The sequence below is a fragment of the Nycticebus coucang genome, chromosome 11 (assembly GCF_027406575.1).
Source record: "Nycticebus coucang isolate mNycCou1 chromosome 11, mNycCou1.pri, whole genome shotgun sequence".
NCBI lineage: Eukaryota > Metazoa > Chordata > Mammalia > Primates > Lorisidae > Nycticebus > Nycticebus coucang.
In genome coordinates this window covers 27762546-27784404 of record NC_069790.1, presented here as the reverse complement: position 1 = coordinate 27784404, position 21859 = coordinate 27762546, and the positions used below count along the sequence as shown (strand labels likewise).

The window sequence follows — 21859 nt, the reverse complement described above, 5'->3', positions numbered from 1 at the left end:
ATAGGGAAATAACATGTCATACCCCCAAATATTAACAATAAATCCTTGATTTCTTTTTTAATCCTTGATTTCTTCAACTATCCAGGGTTCAAATTTCCTCACTGTCTCATAGATGAGCTTATTGACTTAAATCAGAATCTAGTTGGGTGGTAATGTTTCTTAAATCTCTTTTAATCTCTGCCTCTTGTTGCTGCCCTTGCATCTTGTAAGAGAAATTCAGTCATTTTTCCCATAGAGCTTTCCACAACCTGGGATTTGCAGATAGCATCCCAATGGGAATATTTAATATGTACCTCCACCCTCTGTATTTTCTGGGAATTCGTAGCTAGGCTGCAGCAGATTTAGAGTTGATGCATTGGCAAGAATATTTAATAACTTTCATTGAGCTAGTGTTTTTTTAATTAAAAACTTCTAGAGTTTTAAGTTCTCATCTTAAAAATAAGCACTTTATTACCTTTCTACCCAAAAGATATTACTTAAGTACTATAGCAAAAGTCCTAAAGTGGTTCTAGATTAAGAGTTAGGAAACTTTTTCATAAAGAAGCAGAGACTAAATATTTAGACTTATGGGCCACTCAGTTTCCATCAAAATTTCCCTGTTGCAACTGCTCAACTCTGCCATTATAGCACAGAAGCAGCCCTAAACAATATATAAATAAATAGGTGTGGCTTTGTTCCAATAAAACCTATTTGCAAAACAGGCAACTGCCAACAGGTCATAGTTTGCTGACCCCTATTCTAAATAATCAAAAGTTTGACTTACAAAAACATATATGTGTGTGTGTGTATACATATACATATATATCACTATTAAATATAAAATGTGACGATTGTGACTTTTTTGGAAGGGTATCCACACAAGCACAAAAGTAACAAGCTATCTGGTCATCACCTTTACCTGAGTATGGATTCTGATTAAGTCAGTAACTGGGTGGCAAGTAGAAGGCTTGGAAGAGAATCAATTCAACAATTCAACTCAATGAATGTTCATGGAACAAAGGACTATACAGACATCACAAGAGGATCCTAAGATGAGTAAAAGACAGCACCTCTACCCTCCAAACAGGCTAGTGAGACAGGGTAAGAAGACAATACAGGGAGAAGATAAGCCAAATATACAAATACTAAGATATAAGGAAGGCTGCAATAAGTACCACAAAAGACAACACAATGACATCCTGTATTTAACAGAAGTGGGTGCAGGAGCGCTCCATGGACAGGAAAGAACCACATAAAAATGAGTTGTCCTCTATTGTAAGAGGGATTTTACCTAACAAATGCAATCAGTATAACCTGGTTTCTTGTACCCTCAATGAATCCCCCAAAATAAATAATAAATAAATAAATAAATAAAACTAAAAAAAAAAAAAAACGAGTTGTCTTCTTGCCTGCACATTAAGCACTTTTAGCACAAGCTGGTCTCTACGTACAAGGTCTATTCACTCCTCCTCCTCTTTGTCCACCCTCCTACGTTCAAACCAGTTCTCTGAAATAATCATAAGACAGAGGGCATAAGAAAAAGAATAACAAGGGATTTACTAACTCACCTTCTTGGTTTTCTAAGCTATCTTTGCCTGCACAGCCGTCTGGATGATCATCAGCTGCAGAAAACACTTCAGAGAAGTTGAATTCACTGTCTCCCGTCCACCAGCCTTGACTCTGAGCATAACTCCTGAGTTCTGGGTGCTCAGCGTCCATCTTAGTGGTGAGTGAAAGCTGATTGCAAATGCACTTCACTCCCTCTGTGGAGAACGCAAAGCCCACTTAGTTGACAAAAGACTTATAAAGACATATTCAAAAAATTGAAATTCATAGGGAATCCTTCCCCTAAAACCCTGAGTTTAACTGCAGGGAGGAACAAGTTAATTTTTTTGTTCTATTTTGTTTAGTAGGCCCAGGGGTTTGAACCTGCCACCCACGGTGCACAGGACCAGTGCTCTAACCACTGAGCTATGGGTGCCCATCTTGGAAAAATTTAATTTTTTTTGAGACAGAGTTTTACATTGTCACCCTCAGTAGAGTGCCGTGGCATCACAGCTCATAGCAACCTCCAACTCCTGGGCTTAGGGAATTCTCTTGCCTCAGCCTCTCAAGTAGCTGGGACTACAGGTGCCTGCCACAACACCCGGCTATTTTTTGTTGCAGTTTGGCCCGGAGCCAGGTTCGAACCTACCACCCTTGGTATATGGGGCTGGCGCCCTATCCACTGAGCCACAGGCACTGCCCAGAACAATTTAATGTTTAAAGAGAGAAACAGACAATCCTTGGAGTTTTTTCTCTAGGAAATGTCCTGAAAGGTTTAATCAATTTTAACTGACCATTATCACATTTTAAATAACCAATAATCATTTTATTTATCTTACATTTGTAATCACAAGGAAATATGTAAGCCTCCTCATTCTGGCTAAATAAACTCTAAGTATCCATTATTTACAAAAAAAAAAAATTGTGAAAGGTTATTTGAAAGAGGTGTTGCACTAACAAGACTTTGTTAGAAATTCTGTATGAGATTCCCCTAAGGCAGTGTTTTTCAACCTTTTTTATCATATGGCACACTTAAACCTATATTTAGACTTCTGCAGCACACTTAAATTATTTTGTTCAAAAACAAAGAGTAAAAAAAGAATATATTTACTGTGCTTTGAACTGCTTTTGAAAATAATTTAATTAATGATCTTTAGAAATTTCCGTGGCACACCTAAGATCCTCTCAGTTGAAAATCATTGCTCTAGAGAGGAAATAGGAAAATCTATTCCTCCGCAGCAATGCTCTACAGCCAATCACTCTCTCCCTCCCTCCCTCCCATGCAAGGGCCGCAGAGCAGCCCCGGTCCATGTCCTGTTAGGAACTGAGGCGCACAGCAGGAGAGAGAGGCAAGTGAGCAAGCAAAGCTTGCTCTGTATCTATAGGCACTCCACATCACTTGCATCACCGCCTGAGCTCTGTCTCCTGTCAGATCAGGGGCAACATTCGATTCTCACAAGAGCAGGAACCCTACTACAAAGTGCACATGCAAGGGATGTAGGTTACATGTTCACTATGAGAATCTAATGCCTGACGATCTGAGGTGGAGCTGAGGACATAAACAACACACTTTGGGTGTCATTATCTCTTATCATCCCCAGGTGAGACCATCTAGTTGCTAGAAAACAACTCATGGCTTTCACTGATTCTGCATTATGGTCTGTTATATAATTATTTCATTATAGATTACAATGTAATAATAATAAAAATAAAGTGCACAATAAATGTAATGCACTTGAATCATCCCAAAACCACCACCGTCCCAACACACACCCTGGTCCAGGGAAAAACCATCTTCCATGAAACCACTTCTGGTGCCAAAAAGGCTGGGGACCACTGCTCTGCTGTATCTAAAGAGATTATGCCTCCCTAATCTGATCCTTTTGCACCTGGGAAACACTTTACACCACCACCCCCTGCCCAAATATATGTGGTTTTTAAGAAATACAAATCAAGGCTTGGTGCCCATAGCACAGTGGTTAGGGCGCTGGCCACAAACACCAAGGCTTGCAGGTTTGAACCCAGCCTGGGCCAGCTAAATAACAATGACAACTGCAACAAAAAAATAGCCGGGCATTGTGGTGGGCACCTGTAGTCCCAGCTACTTGGTAGGTTGAGGCAAGAGAATGGCTTAAGCCCAACAGTTTGAGGTTGCTGTGAGCTGTGACACCACAGTACTCTACCAAGGATGACATAGTGACACTCGGTCTCAAAAAAAAAAAAAAAAAGAAAAGAAAAGAAAAAAAGAAATACAAATCAAATACTCTTCATTCAACTTTTTTTTCAAGTCTCAATATTTAAAAAAAACATAGTGGCAGTGATAATGGATCATTTTAAAAGCATGGAATGTCTTCACGCACATATGTATGTCTAGATGCATGTGTGCATGCATATGTGTGTTTGTGCGAAAAATCTGTGGGAACTTTTTTTCTCATAAAAATAGAATTGTAACTATATAAATCTAGGATCAGAAATTCTGGCATTCTAAGTACACTCCACCTTCATGAATGAAGGTTTGGGTGAGAGATTCTCCTGTCAGCTGGCAGGCTGGCTAGCTATGTCTTCTCCTAAGCCTGAGCTGCAAATACACACAGGTAAACTTGGCCTTCAAGCTTCAAGATGCTGTCCAGACTGCAAACACTGAGAAATTATCAGTGCTAGCTCAAAGGCACCATGCCCTTTGCTGCTTCCAAGGGGCATGATGATCTTCCAATGTCTTGGAAAATGAAGTAAAAGAGAGAGAGAGAGAGCACCTAATTATAAGCAAGAATAAAGCCATCACTGCCTGAAAACCAGTTCCTAGAGGCAGGATCAGTGCTGGACTAAGTTATTTCAGTCTGTTTTGCTTCACTGATTTACACTTCCAGAATAAGCATTCCTGGCTGGTGGGTATTGGCCCTTGGCCATCATTCATCATTTACTTTACACCATAAAAGTGAAATTATAAACAATTAAAATTTAAAAAAGAGTTTGGGCCTAAACGAGGCCTAAATGATTTTGACATCATTCATATTCTAAGCTACCAAAAGATATTCTTTTATATGAACATAGTATCTTTGAAAAAAATACACTTGTGAACAATGCCACAGATGTTATTTTCCAGGAGGGCTGATTTATAGCAGACATCTGCTTTCAAAAACGTTAGCATTTGGGGACAGTGTGCATTAAATCCTCCTGCAACCAACAACATTGCTGCTGGAATCAGAGGACATGAAATTGATGGGTCCAAGAAATGACTGAGGATTTTTAAAATTTAAATATTTAAGGCCAGGTGCAGTGGCTCATGCCTATAATCCTTGCACTCTGGGAGGCTGAGGCAGGTGGATTGCCTGAGTTCAGGACTTCAAGCCAAGGCAAGCTCAGGTGTCTGTAGCTGGTGCCTTTAGCCGCTTTAGCCATAGGTGCCGAGCCTCATTTACAAGTTTTTATATTCCTTTTTTATTGATTTACATCGTAGTTCTTAGAATTGTTTTGGTTTCAAAGTTTTGAATCCATTTTTGTAATAAAACACCATGGCCCCAAGGAAAAAAAATTTTTTTCTAGTGTGGCAATCAATGTGTGAAGCCATATTTTAAAGGGAAGCTCAGCTTCAGAAATGCAGTTATAGATCAAAAAGTTCTAGGTTCTACTTAAAAGAAACATGACTGCTTTTAAGCATGGAACATTAGCCCTTTTGATGGAACCATTCAATAGTAAGACTTCATCTTAGCAGGGGTTTTTATAAAGGAGTTTTAAGCTCCTGCATCACAGGACAGTGGGAGACCAAGTGGGCTGCACTATGAATGCTGTAAGAGTTGGGCAGGTCGGCACCCAAGGGTGGAGGAACTCTGATTGCCAGCGGTCAGCACTAGCCCATTCAGCACCCCATAACAATGAGAAGCTATCCCCTACCCCAGGCAAACACAGTCTTCACACAGGAAGCCACAGTCTAGATTTCACTGCCTCAGTGGGGCAATTTTGTACATGGTACAACATCCCTATCATCCAGAGAAGCCCCGATCACCAGACTCTGTGCCCAGAAAACAGGCTTGATTTCCTGAAGCTCTTCTGTTGTTCATTCAGACCAAATTTGGCTGAGCTGTGACATTCCCTCTACACACTTAAGGCAGGAATGGCAAACAGGTTTCATATCTAACATCATTTCTGATAATTGCAAGTGACTCCCTGATAAATTCACTTAAGAAAAATACATAGGCCAACTGTAGGTTCACCAAGATGGGGGTGCCATGACCTACTTGCCATGTCTGTCATGAGCTCATGGGGGCAGAGTGATGGCGCGCGCGCGCGCGCACACACACACACACACACACACACACACACACGGTGTGTTCTGTGATCTACTCTCCGTGTCTGTCTTGAGGTTGTGGGGGCAGAGTGATGGCGCACACACCGTGTGTTCTGTGATCTACTCTCCGTGTCTGTCTTGAGGTTGTGGGGGCAGAGTGATGGCGCACACACGCACACACCGTGTGTTCTGTGATCTACTCTCCATGTCTGTCATGAGCTCGTGATGGCACATACACACACACACACACACCATGTGTTCATCACCCAATCCTAAGGAATATGAGAGGCACTCCACAGGCTGATTCTTTCTTAGAACTACACAGTCCTCTTGGAAGCCCTTTAACCCATTCTGGGCTTCCTATCCTGATGATATAAAATACCACCCCAACTCCTAACATTTCCTTCCAGAGCTGCCTTAGAAGTGTGATGCTGCAGGAGCCACAGAGCAGCAATTTTATGGGCACTAAATCCTTCCAAGTGGATCACCTGGTCCTCAGCTCTTCCAGAAACATTATTGGCCCAGATTGGCATTCAGTGGTCCTCACACAGATCCAAGCTGCTATCCTGGAGGACCATTCCAAGCACAAAGGTCTACAGGACTGGGGGTGACAACAAGGGGGTGCTTCCCAGTGAAGGGATTTGTTGACCTATTATGAAAAAAGAATCATTGCTCCCTTGGCCAGTCATGTAATAGAGTAGCAGTTTGAGTTGTGGAACTACAAGTGGTCAACTGGTACCAGTCAGCTACAACTAGTCAAACTGGATACTACCAAAGAGTAAATATGAAATGTTAGGATCGTGCTTCCCAAGCATCAACATCCCTTCACTCCAGGTTCTTCCCTGGATGCAGATCCAGAAATGAGAGGCATACCTGAGCAAGAAGACCCGCACAGGGAGGGTCTGAGCTACAGGCTCGTCCTCCTCTAGGTCTAACACTGCGCATCCCCCATCTTAACCTTGTCCTTCCTCAAAACTCTTTACTATCCACACCACTCACCTGTGACTTTCTCGGCAGCCCAGTACTTCCCTATGGTCTCAAGCACCCAGGCTTCGTCACGATCTACAATCAGATACGCACTTTGGAAGCTGTGGCAGAAGCTTGCATCTTCATAGTAATTCCCACCTTGTCCATGTTCTTCCAACAAGGAGACGATGGTATCTAAGGCTTCTTTAGCTGTTTCCCCTCTTTCTAAACCAAGCCTGCAGTAAGGAAACAGAAGTATACCCCAGTCATTTCATGCTACGTCATTACTACCATAGCAATCAAAGACCAGGGCAAGGCTGAGTTACACAGCAAGTGTAATGAACATGTTAAATAAGAGACTGATTGACAGCACTGTAACTCATGATACTTCCCCAACATGGACAGCTAGAAATCATGGGGCTGTTTTCTGTCATTGGAATTCCCCTTCCACACAGAACACTCAGGAACTAAATGGCATCTCCCTCTTGAAAGAAAGTTCAGCCACTTCTCTCTCCCTTTTCTGACTGTGTCTCCCACAGTGCTGGCCAGCTCAGCCCTAGCCCTTATTGAGACCAACTCTCTGTGGCTTGTGCTCCCTCTTGACTCCAGCCTTCACCTCTATTAGTCAACACCACATATTTTGCTTAGTAAAAAAGTGTTCAATTGCCAGCCACTGTCCTCTGAGGTCTCATGAGGAATGGGCAGCTGGTTAAGACATGACCAATCATTTCTCTACTCCACACATTTCTCCTCCTACCCACCAGCCTATGTCCATTGGTGTGGCTTCCAGCTTCAGTGATAAAAAGAATATGTGTTCTTTATGAAGTAAGACATTCCCTCTACCCCCGGTCCTTCCAATTAATAGACTCTTTAAAGAGGACACAGATATTGCCCTCTCCAAGGTCACACACCATGTAATATATTTGAACTTCAGTTTTAGGTGACTTATTGAATGAGGACCCACATCATTAGGTTTGCTGTAAGGATGGGTTTATGAGATAATGACCATGAAAACACACAGCATTAGTGCTGAGACCAGCTAAGGGGTATTGGAGGTACAACATGGTGGTGGAGAAACACAGGATTCAGAGATAAAGGAATCAGCATCTAGATCTGGTTCCGCTGCGTACTGGCAGTATGATCATAAGTAATAGGACATTTGCAAGCCTTGACTTTCGCATCTGTAAAGTGAAAACAATACTACCTCCGTTTCAAGATGCTAAGAGAGGATGGTGCATGGTGTTTACTGAGGATACGCCCACTTACTCATCTGTTCATTCAAATTATAATTCCAGTGGCAGGAATGCAAAAGTCTTAGAACATGGGCAAGGGAGCCAGTAAGATGGTGGCATAAGCCAGTTCTTGGAGAATTTTCAAGTTGAGAAGTAATAACTATTAAAATTCACCCAATTTGATGCTTTCTAAAGGAATTTCCCTGGGTTGCTAGGAAGAAGAAAAGATACACTATGGACTGATTCTTGTAACAGGTTTACATTCATAGTCAGATAATTATATAACAATTCATTTCATGTTTCTCATTTTAAGCTTATTTAGGAATATCTGGTTAGAAGGCAATGATATACAAAGCTGAACACTAACACCTTAGGAGAGCAACGAAAGAATAAACCCATTAGGAGACTGAATTAAGTAGACCTTTCTACTGGTCAATGTCATCCTCTCTGCACTAGAACAAACAAGTGTGCTGTGAGTGCCTCTTGTAACCAGAGCTGTGTCCTCTGCAGGGCCTCCCTCCTCCTATCCACAAGCCCCCGATGGCTCCCTGGTCACAGTGCCTCATGTCCGTTCCAGGAAGAAGCCTGTTCCCAGGACCTCTGTTCATGTAAACATGTGCTAGGAGCATGTGAACAGCCAGCTAGGGGCAACAGCCTCATCTTTGGAGCCTGTGATTTCTCTTTTTCCATATAACACGCTTTCCTGATGTATGCCTGTTTGCATGCCACAGAGAGGCCATATGAGGACTCAGTACTTGCACTTGCCCTCCCACACTGAATTCGGGGTCCTAAATACACAGTCTGCAGCAGGCCCTGCAGACTCATCACAGACACAATTCTGTCTTCCTCCTCCTACCACTCATGCCAGGACCAGGGGTCAGTGATCCTCCTTCCTCCCATCCGACCATGCCCACCTGGTCTCCAGGTCACAGGATGAGGACGCAGGGTTACACACCTGCCATCTGTGACTGACAGATGCGGATGAATCCCATGTCACTGGGGGCAGAAGAAAGGCCAGAGAGACTGGGCCTGCAGCGATCCTGGGCCATAAGGCACATGACAACATGAGGGCTATTTCCGAGCCATTCCCAACTACCTCACCTCCACGATGACGCAGATTCATGTGACTCCAGATGAGAACAGCACTTTTTGGCCCCCAGGTCTAATTTCACTTTGCCTATTACACCTCAGTATGGGAAGGACCAGGACAAAGAAAGGGAATAAGTTAAGTAGGCCAAGGTTAATATCTGACATCTAGTTCCTGTGCAGTTCAAATCCATCCAAAGTGTGCGCTTTGTCCACATTGTTCTAGGCCTGGGAATTAGATGCTCCTGGATTCAATTCCTATTTTCATGGGAAAATCTTTATTTCGAGCCATGACCTTCTCACAGGCACATCATGCACACTCTGCCCACTCCAGGAAGGCTAACACATCTCACTGAGGATGAGTAATGGCTGCACTTCCCTTGCTTACAGCCCTTTGTTTAGGAGCTCTGCTTGCTTATCTTTCTTTTTTTTTTTTTTTTTTATTGTTGGGGATTCATTGAGGGTACAATAAGCCAAGTTACACTGATTGCAATTGTTAGGTAAAGTCACTCTTGCAATCATGTCTTGTCCCCATAAAGTGTGTCACACACCAAGGCCTTGCTTATCTTTCTGATTTCTCTGCCTCCACCTCTGTTTCTTTGTACCCCAAATAAGGTAAAACTAAGTTAAAAGTAGCTTTGCCATGGATACATAATCACCCTTGGAGGAAAGTAATAAAATAGTTAACACCCCTACCCTTGAAGGGATGAGCCTGGTGTTCTTGTTGAACTCAGCGGCAAGTAATTTTCCCCCGTCCCCACAGCCAACAAGTCTACAGGGTCCCTCGGGATTCATGATCTTTTGGACATCAGAAGATTCCCATGCAGAGTTCTGGAAGCAGGAAGGTAATGCCATGGACTCAATGGATGTGTCCCCCCAGATTCATGCCCTGAAGCCTAATCTCCAATGTGATGGTATTTAGAGTTAGGGACTTTGGGAGGTAATGAAGTCCTAAGGAGTGAGGCCCCCATGGTGGGATTAGTGCCCTTTAAGAAGAGATGTGAGAGCTTATCTTCTCTCTGTTCTCTGCCAGGTGAGGATACAAAAGGAAGATAGCCACCTGCAGCCAGTAAGCAGACCCTCACCAGACACTGGATCTGCCAGTGCCTAGAGCTTGGATCTCCGAGTATCCAGGACTGTGAGAAAAAAGTAAGTGCCTGTTGTTTGAGACCCAGGGATATGGTGTCTTTGCTATAGCAGCCAAATAGAGCAAAAGAGGCAGTAAGTGGATGTGAATGTAAAGTGCAGCCTTGATTTGGGGGAAGAGTGGGTGAAACCTTCTGACCAATCTCCATTTCTTAGCATCCTGAGCCTCCTGTCTCACTGAGAGTAGAAAGGGTAAAGTGAGCTGTCATTCAGGGAACCTGCCCTTTAACTTCCCTAAGTTCCAGATTCCTCATATGCCAAATGGAAGTAAAGAGACCTACTTCACTGGGTTATGTGAGATGAAATGAAATGAAATAACAATTGCAGGAGCCTGGAGACCAACCTGAGCAGGGGTGAAACCCTATCTCTAATAAAAATAGAAAAACTAGCCAGTTGTTCTGGTAGACACCTGTAGTCCCAACTACTCCAGAGGCTGAGGCAAGAATATCACTTGATTCCAGGGGTTTGAGGTTGCTGTAATCTAGGCTAATGCCACACTACTCTAGCCGGGGGCAACAGAGAAAGACTGTCTCAACACACACACATTTGCAAAGCATGTCTTACAATAGCATTCAGGGAACAATAACTCGAATTACACAGGTTCCTCCCTCCTGCAAACACTGGCTGGGCCTCCTTTCAGATCACCTTTAAGTCATATTCACTAACAATCTACAGACAAACTACAGATCTTTCCAAATTTTCACTCTGGCCTCTTTTCAAGAACTTTCGTTTTTTTGTTTTTTGGGTTTTTTTTTTCTTTGCAGTTTTGGCTGGAGCTGGGCTTGAACCTGCCACCTCTGCTATATGGGGCCGGCGGCCTACTCCTTGAGCCACAGGCACCGCTGGACTTTCGTATCTTTTTTTTCTTTTTTTTGGTATCTTGTTTTAGACAGAGTCTTAAGCTGTCGCCCCGGGTAGAGTGCCACGGTGTCACAGCTCACAGTAACCTCAAACTCATGGGCTTAAGCAATTCTCTTGCCTCAGCCTTCCAAGTAGCTGGTACTTACAGGCACCCACCACAACATCCAGCTATTTTTTGTTGCAGTTGTCATTGTTTTTGCTGGCCTGGGCTAGGTTCAAACGCACCAGCCTCGGTGTATGTGGCCAGCGCCCTAACCCACTGAGCTACGGGCGCCACTACTTTTGTATCTTTTAACATACTGAAGGTCAGATGGAAAGTGTCCAGACTCACAAGATGTTCTGAAGTACTGGAATCAATTAGGTTTTAGAGCCAATGTTAAAACATAAAAAGCAGCAGCCAAAATCAGGCAGCAGGAAAAGAAAAGAAAAAACAGTATTGAAAGGGAAAAAAAGACAGAAAACATGAAACGAATGTGGTGATCTGCCGCCTGGTACCAGCTTGGAGAGCAGATGGTTAAAGTACAAGAATTTTGTGCTGGTTGTTAAACAGTTGGTAGCTTGAAATTTGTCATGGTGGGAATGTTTACATTACAGAATTGGAAAAGGCCACAAATTAGGGCTGCCCCTCCCTGCCACCAAGACAAGCCTTAAGCATTTACCAGCATACCACAGACTAAGGAGGTCCAAAAGCTTCCCAGTTCTCTACCAGGCTGAGGTCCAGCTGCATCATCACAACCAGCTGACCTTGTAAAAGACACCCTGACCTAGAAAATAAATTTCCATTTTTATGTTAGGTCCTATCAGCTACTTGTCACTTGGAACCCGTCCCATGAAGCATGCAAAAATGTGTATATGCACTTATGTGCCTTTTCCTCAGGAGAAAGGGACTAATGGACAGAGTCTCACAGAGATCCATGGGTCAAAAATAACAGATAGAACTTAGCTTTTAAGCACACACATCACTTAAGTCCATGCCTACTAAATTGCTACTGTCATTCACTTGGATCTCTTTGAACTGAGGTTGGATTTCAGGTGCTGAGGGAAAGCACAGAGCACCAGAGTACAGACAGGGGCAGCCACCACAGTCTTTGAACAATCAGCCACAGTCTAGCAGGCACTTGAAACGGAGTGCCAGATGTAACCAGCCTGTCCAGGGGAGGGGCAAGGACAGGGGAAGGAACAGGACCCCGTGCAGCAATACGGAGACAGGTGCTGAGTCCTAAACAGACAGAAAGTGTCTTCTGAAGCAGTGGGTCTCCACCTTTACCACAGGAAAGCATCACCTGGAGCAATGGTCCCCAACCTTTTTGGCACCAGGGACTAGTTTTGTGAAAGATAATTTTTCCACAGACTGGGGGCGGAGTGTGAAGAAGGGGATAGTTTCAGGATGATTTAAGCCCATTGCATCGCCACCTCCATTCATCAGGCGTTAGACTCTCACAAGGACAGTATAACCTAGCTCCCTTGAGTGCACAGGGTTCATGCTCCTATGAGAGTCTAGCACCCCCACTTATCTGATAGGCAGTGATGCAGGCAGGGGTCTATACAAATGAAACTTCACTTGCTCACACACCCTCACCTCCTGCCAGTTCCTAACAGTCTGTGGCCTGCTACAGCCCCTCAGCCCAGATATTGGGGACTATGGGCCTGGAGGGCTTGTTAAACAGTTGCTGGCCCCACCCCTAGAGTTTCAGTAGGTGCAGAAGGGGGTACCCCAAATTTACATTTCTGACCAGTACCCCAGTAATGCTTGCTCACTGGCCACACTGAGAATCACTGCTCTAGACGCTTGCCATCCAACGTGTGGTTTGTGGGTCCACAGCATCAACAGCATCTAAAACTTCTTAGAGATTAACACAGGGAGCCTTCCTGTATGAGTCACTTTTAGGATTTGGATGTTAGGAAATGACCCTTCAGATTCTGACTATGCTTACCTGAACTCATCACAGCCAACTTAAAACTGAGACTGGACCATGAATTCAAAGACCCACTCAAGGGGCGGATATCTGGGGCCCCACCCACAAATGAAGAGCTTAGGGCAGCAGGATCCTCTGCACGTCTTTTTCATTGCAATAGCTGAACATGGCTAGCCAAGGAAGGAATTAAAATTAAATGACTATGTCTTGGCACAGTAACTGAGATAATGCCAGGAAGGCTATGTTAACCATTGTGATGAAAATGTGTCAAATGGTCTATGAATCGAGTGTATGATGCCCCATGATCATATCAATGTACACAGCTATGATTTAATAAAAAAATAAATAAATAAAATTAAATGACTATGGTGAAACTATCACCCTGTGATCTACTCCAGACATTTGTTATTGTCCCAGACCTTGCTAACGATCACAACACCAATTACATGCCAAATATATCCTCTCTGTCTACCTCCCTCAGCCTTGTAGATGCAGGTCAAACACACCTCCTCCTCAAAGCATTTGATGTGGCATCAAATCTCAGATTGCCTTGAGTCACCTCTCTCCTACTTTCTTAAAATTGTTCTTAAAAATCACATTGCTCAATTTTCTGTCTTTTTCCTGCAACCAGACTAAAATCGCTTTGAAGCTTTGAGTTTCTTCATGTGCCCACAGAGTCTTGTACAAAGTAGATATTCAGGAAACCCCTGCTGCTTTATTGGTTGATAATCTTAAAAAGATAACTCAGAGGCTTTGAAGAAAGACAAAAATTATCTTAGAAATTAACTGTAAAATATGGTGATCTTCGCCAGTTCTGCAAGTCCTGTACTACAAATATAATAGCTCAAAGCAAAAAGTTACAAATGAGGAATAAAGGGGCATATTTTTCAATGTTAACTCTTTATCTTCAGGATTTCTATTAAATACAGAGGTGAAAAATACTAAGAGAGCTTTCAAACGTAAGCACAAATTTGTTTTTTGGGTTTTTTGGTTCATTTTTTGCTATCTCCAGGTAAGTAACATCAAAACTTGTTATTTTACACATTTTATTCTGCTAATCAAGAAAAAACTTGTTGTAAATATGGGGCTTTTTCTGCCTTTTCCCAGCTCAGGGAAGCTGCTCCTTCTGAGTATATGAGTATATGAGAACCAGGAATAATCAGAAAGGGTAAGGACCTCATAAAGGCACCATGCTACCAAAAGGGGGGACTCCCTGTTGGACTGGCAGAAGGGTTGCAGAGGCCTCTGTCCAAATGAGCAATCTCCCCTACAAAACCTATGTCAAACCTCTATTCCTTTTTCTAGGACATTAGTTTTGGGAGGTTCTTTGACAGTCATCCAATTGAAAAAGTAAGGAAACTGTGACCCACAGAGTTAATCTAACTTGGTGTATCCACACAGAAATCTAAGACCTCCAGCTCCCGGTTCAATATTCTTCAAACTAGGTCATGATTCTGTTTCATTTTACTATTTCAAAAAAAAACAAAGCCATCTCAGAAAGTTGCTCAGCTTCAGTCCACCCTCTATTTTAGTTATTGATTCAAAATTCAGTTACTGATCCCCACTATGTGCCAGGCACATGGTTTCCAGTGCTTGCAACACAGGAGTAAACAGAGATTCTTGCCCCATCCAGCTTATCCCACCAATCCCTTCTGTTACTTAGTGGCTGGGAGAGGAAAGACAGGGAGAAAAGACAACTGAGATACAGAAGGGAAAGGAGGGATGTGATGTCAGTTATTTTTTTCTCTTATATTTTGTGTATTTTTAAATATTTTTCTTGGGTTTTAGTGTATTCACAAAGTTGTGCAACCATCAGCACAATCTAAGTTTAGAACATTTTCAACACCCCCAAAGGAAATTCCACACCCATGAGGAATCAGTAACCACTTCCTCACCTTCATCCCAACCCCAGGCAACTACTGATAGACTTTCTGCCTCCATGGATTTGCCTGTTCGCTATATTCCATACACACAGAATCGTGCCCTATGGATGTTTTACATCTGGCTCCTCTCACTTAGTGTGATGTTTTCAACATCATTATGTTATAGCATGCATACTGATTCTTTTTCTATTGGTGAATAATATTCCATTGTAACCTATCCCTTTTTGCTGTTATCTCGAAGTTTATATCTTGGGAGGATTATGTTATAAAAGATGAGGTTTAGGGAACATAAATCCTGTCCCCATTGCCAGCCTTTTTTGGGCAGTACCTGACCAGATCCATCCCCAGCAGGGCTTCCATCTCAGCAGCTGGCTCTCTGGTGCTGACGGCTGCATTAGCTATGCACACTCCATGTTCATTGGCTCCCATCTCTGCCCCCCAGAGCCAGGCGGGTCTGCTTATCACTATGGCATGGGTCCTCGGAACCTGGTCGATTGAAATGTAAGTGCACTAAAAAACAAAGACAGGAAAAAAGCACAGTCACCTGTCAGGTACCACTTAGTGTCCACCTTGGTACTTACACTGAACCATCACTTCAGTTACAAACAGAGTCCAAAACTAAAAGGCCCTGAGAACCCCCCGATTTAAAACACACCCCAAGTCGCAATACAGCTCTAAACTCTCCACTTCAAGCCAATCCATGCTTAGTCTCACATGATATGGCGATCACCTTGAACCAGGTATTCAACCAATCATTGCCCCAAACATCCTGTGCAAGCTTATTTCAACAGGCACAGATGGCTGGTGAACACAGCTACTTACAAGCCTATCTTCAAAAGCAACTTAACCTAGAAGCCTAACATTAGAAAGCAGATAAGATGCTTTGTGTGAAGCAGGCAGGTCTCTGAGTCCCTGAGACAAGCCCTAGGGCTTCCAGGAACCCAGGAACACAGTTTGACAACCTACAGGATTGCCTCAGTGGTGGAAAAGAGAAAACTATGATAACATTTACATTCAACTGCTGCATTCCAACGTACACTCTCTCACACACTGTGCTTCCCCATCTGTCCACTGCATTTGCACACCAGGCCAGTGAGGTGGACACAGAAGGAAACAGTCCCACAGAGCTGTGTGCCTTGCCTGCTTTCAGAACGGCAGCACACACCTCTTAACAGTCGTATGCCTTACCTCCTCCAGGCTGCTGCATCTTTACCTAGAAACTGAGGGAGCTATTTTAGATGAAAGTTATTTTTAAATCTCCAAACCCTTCCTTTACACATACTCTCTCACAGAAGCATAAACAATACAACCAGTCAAAGCAAGTTACAGCAAAGGGAGGAAGAGGCATGGGCCCAGGGCGGGGATTCCCTTAGGAGCTTTTCCCACCTCATCTTCCCCCCAACCCCCGCCCCAGACAGAGTCGTAGTCAGTCACGCTGGGTACAGTGTCGGGGCATCATAGCTCACAGCAACCTCAAATTTTGGGCTCGTTATCCTCTTGCCTCTGCCTCCCAAGTAGCTGGGGGGACTACAGGTGCTTACCACAATGCCAGGCTGGTTTTTCTGTTTTTAGTAAAGACAGGATCTGACTCTTGCTCAGGCTGGTCTCAAACTTCTGAGCTCAAGCAATCCACCTGCCTCAGCCTCCCAGAGTGCTAGGATTATAAGAGGCGTGAGCCAACAAGACTGGCCTGTCACCCCTTTTTCTTGTACCCTCCCCATGGGGGACTGGGCTGCAGGAGCTGGAAAGCCACACAGCTAGTTATCTATCCATAGGCACCTCCTGGCTCTGACATTCTACCAGCCTAAGACACACTCTTTGTGTGGTTTAGGCAATATGGGATGTAGTACTCTAAGTTGAGCTCTCAAGGGAGCATTTTACCAGCTGCAGCAGTCGTTTACATTTTAAATGGGCAGCTAAAAGCTAAGTCTTAGTTTTGTTGTTATTGCTGTTATTGTTGTTGTTGTCGTCAGTAGTACTCATTTAAATTCAAGTCTGAGCTATATCAATTGAAGGTAGCCTGGAGAGCTACTCTGCATTGATTTTCCACAGCCTCTAACCCTCAGGTAAGAGCCATGTGCACGCAGCCCACAGGCTTACTGGTCAGGGGACTACTGTATCTGCACACTTCATATTAGGTATTGCTCTGCACAGGGATAATGTCATTTCACCTGGTAAACATCTGTAAACCGAAAGCTAATTAAGTCTGGAAGTTATCAAGAAATGCTTTAGTTTTTCATACCAAATTAATAATAAAATATACTCTTGGGATGTTTCCCCTCTTCAGTTTCCAAAAGCTCTTTACTTAAAACGATGACTCATGCAGAGCAAAAAGCTGGTCAAAGCCATAATCAAACTGTGTTCCTCTAAGTGGAATTTAAGTTTATATCTTAAAATTGCATTCTTCTATGTAAAAAAGTAACCCAGGCATTGACACTTTCCAAAACCCCTGTCCCCACTGAGCACCAGTGGCAAATTTTATCTTAAAAAGAAAGAGCAAATAGGGAAGGAATCTAGCTTCTTAAGCACAGATTATTTATTATAAAGTTTGTTTTAAAAATCAGGAAAAAATAAAGATAAGAAATGGGGGAGGCTGTCCTTCAACTCATTTTCATACATTCATTTCCATTTTGCCAATTATTTAAACATCAACAATACTCAAGGCATTCTTCACTAACTGCAGCTGGTGGAAAATCAGTGAGGACACCTAGTGTCTGTCCTTTCTGTTGACGAGGAAGAAGAGGGCAGGGACAAATTTCTATGCCTGACAGATCAACTTCTGAGAGTCACTGAGACCTGCCTACTTCATACTAATAATCTCTTGGCCTCCCCTCCCACTTTGCCCTTCTGATTGACCCTAGCCTGGTCTGCTTTTTCTTTTTCTCATTCCATTCTTTGTATCCCCTTTACAAAGACTACATAAGAGACTTCTTCTTAATCGCATACTCCTTAATGACATACACTGCTTACGTATGCCATCTCCCCTAGCTAGAAAGTACCAAGAGGGAGACATCTTTGCTGTTTCTTTCACTGATGTATCCCAAGTCTCGTGTATACTAGGCATCAAAAAACCTTTTTTTGGACAGACAGATGGATGGATGAGTGGATGGATAAATTTGAAGTGTCTAAGGCAGTATAATAAAGGTCCAAGGAAAGAGGAAGCACATCCAAGTTGCTAGAGGCTTTATCAAGTGGGTGACATTTGAGTTGATCTTGAAAAATGAGCCAGACTTCAAGGTATTCCAGACAAATCTAAGAAGCAGAGAAAACAGGGAAATGGGCATGTCAAAGGTGTCTCATGGTTCATTACATATACTGCTTACGTATGCCATCTCCCCTAGCTAGAAAGTACCAAGAGGGAGACATCTTTGTTGTTTCTTTCACTGATGTATCCCAAGTCTCGTGTATACTAGGCATCAAAGGTGTCTCATGGTTCAGGAAGGTCCTCACAGTACTGCTTGGGGGAGCAACTGTGATAACACTAAGGCACCAAACTGCAAGGCTCCGTAAGGACTGCCTGATAATGTTGACAATTGAATTGAAAAGACCATATGGTCTTTGTGGGAGTTCAAAACATACGCAACCAACTGGACACTTTTCAGGCCAAACTCAGAATGATAAGGAAGGAAGAGGATCCCCATGTAGCCAGATGGACCACACTGGCCCTTCCTAAGCTCAAGACTGAAAGCCAGTGCAGCCAGACTCCCCTCTATGCCCCTGGCAGCATCTTTGTCATGGACTACAGAGAATCAGGACTCACAAGGGACCTTCTGTGACTGCCATTTACAGTCCCGCTCCATTGTGTTTTAAATCTGCCTAATCACATCAGATGGGAAGGAGGCAGAGATAAACCTACTCTTCTCACATAGATAGGTTATTTAAAATTCCACTTTGGGAGCAAATCTCACAAAACAAGGAACATTTACACAAGAGGTTATTAGCTAACCTTTAATAAAGCCAGCCTTCTGGAACATGAACTTCACAGGCAGTCATTTTTATCTTAAATAAAATCCAAAACCCACCAAGCTTTGCAATTGCCACAGCATTAATAAGCAAAGAAGTAGGATTTGAAGAAGTTTTATCAGGGAAAAATATCCAAAAACCTCCTGAAATCTTCTTTCAGTGTGGCAAAAACAATTTAGCTCCCCAAGTTAAAATTCCTAGCCAAATTTCTACTAGGAAAAAGAAAGAAGAAAGAAAAGAGAGGGAGGGAGGAAGGGAAGGAGGGAAGGAAGAAAGAAAGAGGAAGGGAGGAAGGGGAAGGGGCAGGGAAAGGGGAAGGGAAGGGAAGGGAAGGGTTCACCACTTAAAAAAATGGATCTTCACAGAGATGACTCTCCATCGCGAGTCATGAAGCTGATACAGTTAACGGTGGAAATGGACGAGCAACTGGTCTTGCTGCACCACAGCTGGCTGCTCCCACCCAGCCTTTCATAAAACAAATCTGTCAGCTAGTGTGACTTCTGGGTGCCAAAGCCACATAATAATGCAAGGATGTCCAGAGTGGGGAGTGAGTGAGCAAAAGCAAGTGAGGTGAGGTGAGGTGAGGTGAGGTGAGGTGAGGTGAGGTGTACTTCCAAATGTCAGCACTGCTGAATGCTGATCGTGGGGTTTTAAAGCAACTGCCCATCCTGAGCCTGCACTTTCTCAGGTAGCCACCCTCCAGGCTGAAAGAGAGAAAAAAGACCCTGGAGACAAAGACAAAAACAATTCTTAGGAAGAGCAAGGCCTTCATTATTTTGTGTGATTGTGTCAGAAATGAAAAGCAAGATCAGCTCTATGCAATTGCCTGCAATTGCCTGCCCTTCCGCATTCCAGTACACACTATTTCTGGATCTCACCCAGTGAAAGGGGGAATAGAGACACCCACACAATGGATGTTTCAACTAATGAAACGTAACCATTGTGCCTTCGCTACTGTACTCAACACAACCCTGGCACCACCAGTGAGTTGATGAGTCAGCCAGACTTCTCAGAGTAGGCAAAAATGACAGGGAAAATGGGATGCTCTACAAGAAATACTTTTAGTTTTAGAAAATTTGTAATTCTAAAGCAGCATTGCTAATTATCACCAAGAGTTTTTATGTTTTTTTTAAATTGTATATATACATATACATGTAAAATATATATACTTTTTCTTGTTTCTTTCTTTCTTTTTTTCAGTTTTTGGCCAGGGCCAGGTTTGAACCCATCACCTCAGGTATGTGGGGCCGGCACCCTACTCCTTGAGCCACAGGCACCACCCTAAAATATATATATATTTTTAGAGATGGGGTCTTGCTATGTCATCCAGGCTGCCCTCAAACTCCTGGGTGCAAGTGATCCTCCAACCTCAACACCCCCTACTTGCTGGGACCACAGGTGCACACCACCACCCAGCTTGCTTGATATTATTTTTTTTACCCTATTGTTTTACCTGCTATTTGACTGGGGGATTTAAAAAATATGTTCTTAAGATTCATGTGAGTCTAAATAAAGATAAAAGAAGGTGTTGAGATCAAAGGGCAACACCCTCAACCATATTTTAGAAGCTTTAAGATCTTTAAGGATGGGCAATGTACAGGCTTGAGGTCAGAAATATGTTTTGGACAGGGCACATTATGGAAGGAAACCCTCTGCTTAGCCACTCTCCCATGGAAGTGAGAAAGATACTTTTCCCTTGGGAGATACTCTATAGACCTCTGAGGTTCTGATCCTGAGTATAAAGAAAAAAATAGAGATAGAAAGAATAACATACAATCTGCCCAGTGGCCATGGAGCTTTGCTTGGCTATCTCTGGCTGTAGGATGACTTGTGCTTTCCCATTATAAGAAATAAGCTTCAGAATTAGAATTCAGACCCCACCCCTATAAACATACACATCCTACACATCACAAATATAGCTTCTATCTGAACAATTTTACTGACAGGGCTACCAGCCATCATTAATTGGTCATTTTTATTCTTCTTATAAATATTTTCACTGCTGCAAAAGAGGAAAATGAACATCCCAAAGCCTGCCGCAAATCATGAAAGTTATATAAACTCACTGAGGATACTGAATCCATAGAGCACTTTCATGTTACAGAAAACAGACATATATTAAACCTATCTTTCAAAACAAACAAAAAAGAAAACAACAAAGACTTTAAACTTTAAAGCAGGGAAACCATGGAGATGAGATTTATTACCAAAAAACAACAAACTTAAAAAAAAAGATATGTGTCAAATCTAACTTTATCAAGAATTCTATCTCCATAAATTATGGTATAATTAGCCCTTTGGGCACCAAGTGTAAATATTATAAATGTTAACTTAAATCCATTGTTTTTCTGGAACAGTATTCTAATTGGATTAATTTTTTCTTAAGTAGAAAGTTCAACTATGTACAGATAGACCTGTACCATTCATGGGCATGCATGCACACGTACACAGACAGACAGACAGACCCACAGCCAACATCATGATATAGGAAGTTATCCATCTGCTTGCTCAGCAGCCCTACGGAGAAGGAGGAGCAGGACTCAGGTGAAGTTGAGAGGACAGAGAGGCTTTCAAAAAAAGCCACCTTATTCTGCAATCCAAAGAGAAGTTGTTGAAAGCCCAGAATCCACATGGCAAAGACTAAAGAATATAGTGATGATGTTCCAGTCTGCCAACGGCACAGCTGAACAAAAACATGCAGTGCAATTGTGGAAACTGGGGAACTCTGAGCTGAAGGACCTTCTTATTCTTCCAGGCTCCAGCAAACTAAACTTCACACATGACAGAAGATAGGGAAAAGACTGCCTGAGGAAGGAGGAAGGGAAAGGAAGGGAAGGGGAGGAGAGGGGAGGGGAGAGGAGAGGAGGGGAGAGAGCAGGAGAGAGGGGGAAGAGGGGGAGAGAGGAGGAGAGGGGAAGGCAGAGGAGGGAAGGGAGACAGAAGAGTTCCTCTGTTTACAATGTTCCCCTTAGAGTTGACAAAGTGCTTTCATGCTTT

At 43.0% G+C, this 21859-nt stretch overlaps 1 protein-coding gene across 8 annotated transcripts in view; it reads right to left on the bottom strand.

The window, feature by feature from the left end:
* SCRN1 (secernin 1) overlaps positions 1 to 21859 on the bottom strand; it is a 100431-nt gene that overhangs the window by 36418 nt on the left and 42154 nt on the right. For all 8 annotated transcript variants that reach the window (XR_008383644.1, XR_008383645.1, XR_008383646.1 and 5 more), the window contains 3 exons: positions 15228 to 15409; positions 6809 to 7011; positions 1548 to 1742 (listed from right to left, as the gene is read on the bottom strand). Coding sequence is in view for 5 of the 8 variants with exons in the window: in XM_053608981.1 (XP_053464956.1) it covers positions 1548 to 1742; positions 6809 to 7011; positions 15228 to 15409 (580 nt within the window). In the remaining 3 variants the exon portion in view is untranslated. The remainder of the gene's footprint in view (positions 1 to 1547; positions 1743 to 6808; positions 7012 to 15227; positions 15410 to 21859) is intronic.